Genomic DNA, 9,169 nt, shown 5'->3' with positions numbered 1-9,169 from the left:
CCTTATAAAATATCCCTTGGTGACAAGGGATGTCCGGGGGGGGGGGGGGGGGGGGATCAAAGGAACTTACTATTTCTAGAAACCTAGTCATCTCCCAAAGCTAAAGGTGACCTTAAACATTCTTTACCTCCAAATGTTTTTGTTTTAGTTAAAAAAAAAAAAAAACTAAATTATTGAGCCTTGTCTCTAAGATAATTTATATTTCAGCCAAGTTATTTATTTTCTTCTTTTGAGCAAGCTAGTAATGTGTGGTGTCTGCTGTGTCCATGCTGGTGCCACTGTTCAGATGGTGGTGCCAGCATGCTTTAGGGGCATCAGTGCTCCTGTGTGACCAGAACATAGGTTCTGGAGCAGAATTTGCACTAAGGTGAGGCAGAGAGGCCAGGAGCTGTGGGATAAGGCCCAGAGCCACCAGGTCTTTCTCTGAAACTGGCTGAAAGGTTCTGTGACTTTAAATGGCAAGTTAGCACTCCTGGGGAAAAACCTGGTCTGGGTTTCTCATCCCAGTTTTGAGAAACGATTGAAAGCTTGCTTTCTCAGAGGTTTTTGCTCCCCTACAAAGAGATTAGTGCGTGACTTTGACTGACAGAGCAAAGCTTTGAGAGATGAAATGAATGTTGACCTTTCTAGTAAGATACCTTGCTTATTTGCAGAAATACTCTGAGCCATAGTATGCAAACTTTAGTGCCAGAATCTATTACTTTTTCTTTATCGAAACCATTTTTCTAATTAAGGATAGGGGGGTGGACAGTCTGGTTTTTTGTGTGTCAACATTTCTCTCGCTGTTCATTTGCCGCAACTCAGACCAGGTGTTTCTTTTAGTGTAAAAGGTCTCTGGGTTTGTCACCCAGCAACTGCATCATGCTGCAAACCAAGTAGTATGCAAGTGGGCAAATCTGTCCTCACCCCCTCCTGAGTTTTCTGTAGGTGGGTGTTAAAGAACATCTGAGAAAACAGATGCCACATCAACACCAACCAAACATTTCTGAAAATGAATTAGAGCACCAGTCTCTTCTGAACCAAGTAAAAACCTTTGACCACAGCCAGGGTGTGTTGTGTCCCTTTTGTTATGCAGTTTCATCCACCTCTTGCCCCAACCCCCTCTTCCCACAGCCATTGTACTGTCCCGCTCCCCTGGGGAGGCAGAAGAGATTGCCTCAGAGTAGCCTTATTTTTCTAGCACCTTGTAAAATAATACAATGTTACATGTAATATAGCCAAGTTTCCAAGTCATCTTATGGAAGTAGAATCTTCTCTTTCAGTCATACATGGCACAAGTGCCAACAGGACTGCTGCTATGTAGAGTGAGAATGGCCAGAAATCCTTAGGTTCCTTTGCCAGTGCCAGAGCCCGTGATGCTTAGAACGGGCACTTTGTCAGTATTTGAATGAGGGTGAGTATACTCATACACAAAGTGTTGTCTCTTTGATTTGAAGATTAAGTTCCTCATAGTAATGAGGTCACTATTCTGATGTAGCAAGTGTTCATACACTTATTCACTTGTATAAATAGCACATTCAGAGTTTTCTGAAAGGTTAAGAAAAATAAGTGAAAAGATGTATGACATGGCTTCAAATGAGTTATTCAAACCTTTATAAAAAACGTTCCATACTTTTATGCTGCCATAAGGTATGTCTTAAACCTTAATTCTTCTATTGTTTGGGTTTTATAAGCACACCAAGGAAGTCTGACAGAAGCGCTTGCTTTGTACTATAGAGTGAGAGAATTTGCACTTTAGCTATATGTGAAGGATATTATTTTAACAAATTACTGATTGTAATAAAGTATTTTATCACATAAACATCTGAGACTTTGCTGTCTTATTCAAGAGAGGTTCCCATTTGTCATAAAGATGGGGGGGTGGGATTCTGAACCTTAGCCCTATTCATCCCATTCGGGGAGAAGAGATCCAAGATGATAGTTTCAACAGGCAAATAAGACAGAACTACTTGGATAAATGGCCTACCTAGGTAAATAGAGAAAAATTACTGATTTTTCACTGACTCAGGTAACTGAAATGGCTTTTCATGGTTCTTTTTCACCATCAGTTCTTGACTTTGTGGGGAAAATAGATAAACCGACTTAGACACACATTCCTGGAAATCCATGTCAGAACAGTCAACACCATGAACCTAAATCAGGTCCTGCTCAAGTCTGGAAAGGTTGACCCCTATGATAAGACTGAAAGTTGATATTTGGGAGTACAAAGTAAGGTCAGAGTATTGGCCAAGAGAACCAAACAGTTCATGTGAAGCAGTGAAATGTAAAACCACAGTAACCAGAAGTGTGAGGAAATGCTCATGGGTCTTTGAGTGTCAAGTCCCTGGCCAGCAGGGCTCACTCTAAGCTACCCAAATCATCTCACCAACTGAACAGTCTTCAAAGCAGCCATCACAGAGAACAGCAAAGGAGGAACCAGTGTTACAGCAAAGGTTCTCACTGCTGCCGACTGCTGCTTGAACTTAATTCAGAAGTAATGCCGAGTAGAAAATGTTTTGTGTAAAATAGAAAGAGGAGGGGAACTTACATTTTAAAAGACTTAAGAGGCTTATCAACCAATGATAATTTACAGGGAAAACCAACATTTATTAGACAATGGGAAATTTGAAATTTGGATAGTCAATGACATTAAGGTATTATCACTAATGTTTCCAGGAGTGATGAGAAAACTATGGCCTTTAAGTCCTTATGTTTTAGAGACACATGCTACAATATTAATGGATGGGCCTCAATATAATAGAAGAGGGGAGAAAGATGGGGCAGAGAGAAATGAAGTAGATGGCTGTGAGCTGAGGAATGCTCGAAGCTCAATAGGCACGCAGGAGTTTATTTTACTGTACTTTTTTATCTGTTTAAAATTTTCCATTAAAAAATGTTAAGAAAATGTAGGAAAGCCTGATTCATGCACAAAAACTTTAACAAAACAGATAAATGAGGAACTGATTCCCATTATATATAAAAGGATTCCTTGATGTTCTTCTCCAGAATGCCTTCATTAAGTAAGTTTCCCCTACTGAACTGGCAGTACTGCTTTCAAAGCAGTAAATATTTGATAACAGATGAGAGGCAAAAAAGCTTAAAAGCTAAAGTGTCAAATTGCTGTAAGCCGAAGTTTAAAACTAAAGACACATCACAGCTGAAATAATTTAAACCAAAGTGACAGCAGGATTTGACTTACAAAAGTTCTATTTACACATCTATTAGGTAAAGCAAGGTACACCCATTTCAAAATACAACCATATGTGAATGCACATCTGAGTACCATTCGGCAAGAAGTTTTCAAGAGAACTTCAGTTTAATAAACAAAGCTAAATGGGAAGAATTTAAGTTTGCAGTTGACATGGTATTTAAACAAAACCAAAGGGCTGAAACTCAAATGTTTAAACAAAGAACACAGTTCACTAGTCATTAGGCAAAGAAAATGGTCCACAGCAGGTGGCACACAGAATTCTTATATAAAACAAATGTGAATATTATGCTTTTACAAAACAAAACAGGTTGACGTGTCATTTACAAATACATAATATAAAAATGCACAGCCCCCTTGAACAAAAATTCACCAAATGTTTTTTATGTGACTTCCCCCATCCCCACCCCTTTACTAAATAGGCCATTCTGGTGAATTACTAGCATCTGCCATTTCGTCTATTAAAAATTAAAAAGAGTGACGGGCACATGTGCTGTACAAGGTGTAACAGAAGTGTCTTATAAAAAGGGGCCAGAGCTGGCCAAAAACATCTGCACAAATGGGTCCCTAGAACTGTGTGTTCCAGTTTCTCCTGTTCCTCACTCTTCAAGCCACAAAAGCATCTCAGGACACCACACCTGGGGCCCAACCTGTGGAGTGACTGTTTTCCTCCTATTGCCCTCAATATGAGGGAGCACTGAAAGCCTCTCCACGTAAAACCCCCTTTCCTGTTCTGTCTAAACTGGAGGAAAATCTGTGGTAGCGAGTGGGCGCTGCACCGCCCTTCCGTACCCAGGTGCCACCGTGTGGTGGGTGGTCTGCCTGGCCAGCATCAAGTAAGGCATTTCCCGTCTCTCTCAGTCTCATTCACTTTCGCAGAAGCAACTTGGCAAAGTCGGCATTGGACATCTTGGGTGCCTCGGTGGCCGCTGAGGCAGCAACCACTGGACGTGGGGCCGGGCCATTCTCGGCCTGAGGAGCTGCGGTGCTCGGGCGCTGCAGGGCACGAGGCAGCAGGGAGAGCTGGGTGCGTCCCTTCCCACGCCTGGAAGAGCAAACACTGAATGTCCCCTTTGAAAGCAACAATTTGTGGCCCCTGATTTAATTGTGAAAATAAGACAGGGTGATTTTAAATTACCCAAAGTTAGACAATCCCTTTTCTCTTTAATCCTGTCTATTAAGTAAAAACCACTTCAAGAAAAATTGCCTTATTCACAACTTGGGCAAGGACCACCTCTATGCAACACGCACACTAAGGGTGTGGATAAAAATAACTGTCATTTTTCAGACCTAGCCAAATAACCTTGCGATTTTGCTCTCTCATCCCTAGGAAGCAAAAAGCATAGCTTTCCTATGGATTATAGCTAGAGCCACAGACTGGCAAGGTTTTGTTTTAAACACACAGATTCAACCTGCAAAGGGGACTTTCATCACTGCCTTTAAAAATCTTCCCTTAAATAGATGACAAGTGTAAACGGGCAAACACCAGGCAAGGTCCCACTTCTTGTACTTGCTGTGGACACCCTCCTCCAGTGGAACCACAGTGATCATCACAAGGAACAGCAGGCTTGGGCTTTTTGTCTGAATTCATTGTACTAATAAGAAAACTAATTCGGCCCTGGTTTATCCCTTCATGGTTCATGAACTAGTGCTGGCAGGACACGGTCTGTGCAGGGCCAGCATGAAACACTTACGCTCCATACATCTGTCGTGGCACCATGGGGCCACCTGGTACTTTCCTTGTCTCTGACTTCTCTGGAACTTTCCTCTGAGGGGGATTGCTGATTGCCACTTTGATGACATTCTCTTTGATAGTCATGCCATCCATCTTCATTACAGCCTGCGATGCCTGGGATTCATTTTCATACTCCACATAGGCCAGACCCTGAAAGAGGCAAGATCCAGACCACGTCAGATGCCACAAGACCCAGGATGCGATGTCCTCATGTGGGTTAGGTGGCCTGGCTTCCTCAGGAAAACCAGCAGAGCAGTGCAGAGCAGTCACCCATCAACAGGTCACCTTCTCCACCACTGCCATCCTGTCTGCAGGTTTATTTCCCCTTCCCTACTCTTCTTCCTTGTTTCTGTTATTGATTCTAACTTCAGATAACCTAAGTTCAGTACACCTGTGCTTGCTCCAGAAGAAAAAGAAAGAATGAAACAGACAAGTGGACCAGTATAAATCCTGCAAACTGAGGAAGTGGCGTGGACACAGTGAGCAGCCCAGGTGAGCCCTAATGTCAATGAGCCTTCGGCCCCTCCCTTATTCCATACACTTCCACCCTCGATTTCCCTGGATAAACGGGAGAGTGGAGGATGGGTAGAGTCATCCAAAATCATGCTTAAAACAACACTGCTCAAAATGTGCTGCAAAAAGGACTTAACAAGAGACTAGAGGGGGGCAACAAGAGGGGAAGATGTGATAAGAGGACTGGCTACAGGCCCAATGAAAAGAGGATCTGGGACGGCAGGAGGCAGCTGCAGAGGAGGTACCCCACCCCAAGGCCCCATGCACCTGTGGTCACAATGTTGCCCCCCACAGCCCCCAGCAAGGGGTCCACACTGTGTGGCCCCAGCAAATCCATGACAATTTATTTTCCAAATGCCTTATTCTTTTTTAGTATGATTAGCTACAAACAGGTTAATCTGAATCCAAGTAGAAGTAGATCCAAGTGTGCTTATCTTTCCATTGAACTGTTTGTTTCTTAGCAGATGAACTAGAAACCCACAGTAGAATTAAATAATCTATGAACAGCTGTAGAAACAGGTCCTCCCAAGCCTCAGAAGACCAGGCGCTATGCCCGCTCCAACTCCAACACTGACCTTTGGTTTGCCAGCCCGGTTAGTGACCAGCCTGAGATCCTTCACAGTGCCATGAGCCTTACAAATTTCTTCTAGTTCCTCTTTAGTGCAGGAGAAAGGCAGGCCCGAGATGAACAGCTTGTGTTTCTCCAGGGCAGTGCTGTACCTGAACACCTACAGGAAGAAGGGGGAGAAAACCCATGACTGCAGGCATGACCCAGAGCAATTCACTTCAGTCGCTCCTGCCCCTTCAGAGCAGCATGCCCAGCCAGGCAAACCAGACCAAACGCGGCCTCTGAGACTTACTAACAGGACCACCCAGGGTGAGTCACTTAATTTCTCTAGGCCTCCACATCCTCCTCTGTAAAATGGCAATAATAAAAGTGGCCATTCGCAGTTTGGGTAAGGATTCATTAAGGTAATATTTGAAAGGTTAGTACAGTCTCATGTCACTACTAAGCACTCAACAGGAAGTAGCCATTATCACAACTGCTAATTTTATTATCATTACCAAGTCAACTAATGCAAGCTCTCGTGACCAAACCACGAATCAGACCTCAGTCAACCGGATCAGAATGGACCTTGGTTCATGTGGAAGTTTAGCTGCTAGTATAGTATAAAAATTCTGTATATATTCTAAACATTAGTGCTGCAAGAAAGAAGTGTTTAGTTTAAGGAAACCTCATGTGAAAGGCATTCTTTTTTCTATAAACATACCTTAAAATCAGGGTTTTTGCTCTTATCCACACAGGGGGAAACAAACATTGGCCTCCCTTCTACACTCTTGCGGTCCAGCTCCAGGGCCTGGAGGGCCGACTTCTCTTCTTTAAACTCCACGTAGCAGTAGCCTCGGAAATCCCCACGGTTGCTGAAGATGGGGCGGATCTCGACTACCTCCCCACAGGTCTCAAAGAGAGGCCTGAGCTTGACATCTGGCTCCCCCAAGCTGTAGGGCAGGTTGCTGACAAAGACGGTGATGCTGTCCTTACTGCTGTCGTGGGGCACCTTGGGCACATCCCTCTTCAAGGAGGCTGCCTTCTCCTTCTGCTTGGGTGGGGGGTCAACATCCACAGGAGCACATCTCGCAGTGAGCCCTGTTTCCACTTCCATGTCTTGTGCTTCTGCAGCTGGAGGGATGTTGTTCTCCATTCTTCTGCGTTTTGCAGGCTGCTCTACAGGTTTTCAAAAGAAAAGCAGCAACGGTTAACTGTTTCTTCTCTTTGGTGAGCTTTAAATGGAGGTACGAAGTGAGAGTGCTCTTTAAAAACGGCTAATCTGTAACAGCTGCATGCAATAAACACTCACTAATCTTGCCAGATGTGGAGGGGCAAACACCATGGCCCCGGGAAGTCTCTTGTGCCCCTCTGGGACCTGCTTCATGACTTTCTGGGCCCCATTTAGATTCGAGTAAGTAGGCTAAATCAAGTGGAAGTGACAGCATAACACTCTTAATTATACAAAAGGTCAGAGAGTCTCACGCATCAGGCAACAAATCCCAGGGCCCCTCTCCTACAAAACCCAGGTTGGCGAGGGTGGGATGGGACCTGGGAATCTGTACTGAAATAAGCACCCCAGGACACTGATATACGTGCCCCACAGGCCACACTTTGGAAGGCAGCACAAAAGGTCCGTATTTTCTAAAACATTTTGATGCTGTCTTGCACCCATGCGAGCTCAGCATCAACATTCTACTGCAACCACCCTCACCACTGCCTCCAGAAGGCCAGGACTGAAGCGCCACTGACATCAGCCTCCTGTTCACAGACCTTCCCACCAATGCCCCCACTGCCCTCCCATTAGCGTCTCAGCCCTGAGCACAGCATTCAAGTGCGCCCTTGGGCTGGGCCCGCCCGCCCGACCCACCCACTGCCCAGCCTCCTTGACTGCTGCACCTGTCCCTCTGCCCTGCATCTGAGCTCAAACCCAATTACTTGCTGCTCAAAGAAAATGCCAGGCTGCTCTGTGCCCTGGTGTTTTGCTAACATGGCTCTCTGTCTAGCTACCCCTTGCCTTCTTTTCCACTTGACAGCCACTCACTCTCCCCACTGGATGCCGCATCGCCTCCCCCACAAAGTGTTTCTGGCAGGAAGCCGACTCATGAGTGTCTTCTCTAACCTCCACAAGTTACACCTACGTGTCCCACACCCTGATCACACGTCACTGTAATCACATCACAGTCACCTTATCCCATTAAACTGAGAGCTCTAAGGGAGTGAGCTACCCTCAGTCATTTCTGAAGGCCCAAACAAGAAGAAACATCAATTGATTGACAACTCCACTACCAGTTCTGTCCAGCTGACACATCTGTGCTAGGAAAATACAGGGTCTGCTAACATCTAGAGACAATTCTTTACCTTGACTGACTTTGCTAAAATAAATCTGACCCATACCTTCCCATCCCTGAAATTACACAAGTGATAGTAACACTGGCTGGAAAATTCTACCAAGTCAAAACTGTTAAGTAGGGCCGGTCAAGGCAGGTGTCTGTGTAGGGTGGGGGCTGCAACAGTGGTGCAGGAGACTGAAGCCTGAGTGGGAGGAAGGGGCTGTGCACACATGGGGCAATGACAGGGACCCAGCGTGGAGTATGGGAGCCCAAGTAGGGAGAGGAGGGCACCATGCAGGAGGGCAGTGGTGGTGATGGCCCAGTGTAGGGTATGTAGCCAGACTGGATGGGCAAGTGGTGATGGCCTGGTGTACAGTATGGAGCCAGAGTGGATCCGTGCAGGGCACCCACAAGGAGGGGAGGCAAGGACAGGAAGTTGGCTACATGTACACAGAGGACTGATGAAATAAGTGGACATGCTGAGGATAATGGGAGCCAGGTTTCTCAGTGTCAGAGAAGGCTGCTGCAAGTGTGAAAGGGAGAAAACCATGATGAACCCTGCAGTATTAGACTGGAATTGGATGTGTCAGTGTGAAATCATGGTTTTCAATATACACAGATAGTTACAGAAGTAAATATGGTTGTAAATGTGTGTTTGTGTGTGCATGTGCATACACTAACACACATTGCCTAGCTCTGATCACTCAGGGTCGGAAGCAACAAAAACAGCAGTGGGCACACCCAGAACCTTCTAAGTGCCACTTGCCACTCAAAAGCACCTTGGAGAAATGGTTGACTCTAGAGCCAAGTTACGGAAAGTGCAAGATGACTATGTGGTATTGAGTGCCGGCAAG

The 9,169-nt window shown here is 45.2% G+C and overlaps 1 protein-coding gene across 2 annotated transcripts in view; it reads right to left on the bottom strand.

Annotated features, from left to right (window-relative positions):
* Positions 1 to 2,604: 2,604 nt before the first annotated feature.
* SART3 (spliceosome associated factor 3, U4/U6 recycling protein) overlaps positions 2,605 to 9,169 on the bottom strand; it is a 35,311-nt gene continuing 28,746 nt past the window's right edge. For both annotated transcript variants that reach the window (XM_063087267.1, XM_063087268.1), the window contains exons 16-19: positions 6,707 to 7,161; positions 6,011 to 6,163; positions 4,882 to 5,072; positions 2,605 to 4,232 (exon numbers count right to left, since the gene is read on the bottom strand). In XM_063087267.1, the coding sequence (XP_062943337.1) occupies positions 4,055 to 4,232; positions 4,882 to 5,072; positions 6,011 to 6,163; positions 6,707 to 7,161 (977 nt within the window). In that variant the 3' untranslated portion in view covers positions 2,605 to 4,054. The remainder of the gene's footprint in view (positions 4,233 to 4,881; positions 5,073 to 6,010; positions 6,164 to 6,706; positions 7,162 to 9,169) is intronic.

Source organism: Cynocephalus volans, chromosome 2 (assembly GCF_027409185.1).
Source record: "Cynocephalus volans isolate mCynVol1 chromosome 2, mCynVol1.pri, whole genome shotgun sequence".
Classification (NCBI taxonomy): domain Eukaryota; kingdom Metazoa; phylum Chordata; class Mammalia; order Dermoptera; family Cynocephalidae; genus Cynocephalus; species Cynocephalus volans.
This window is presented reverse-complemented; position numbering and strand designations above follow the sequence as displayed.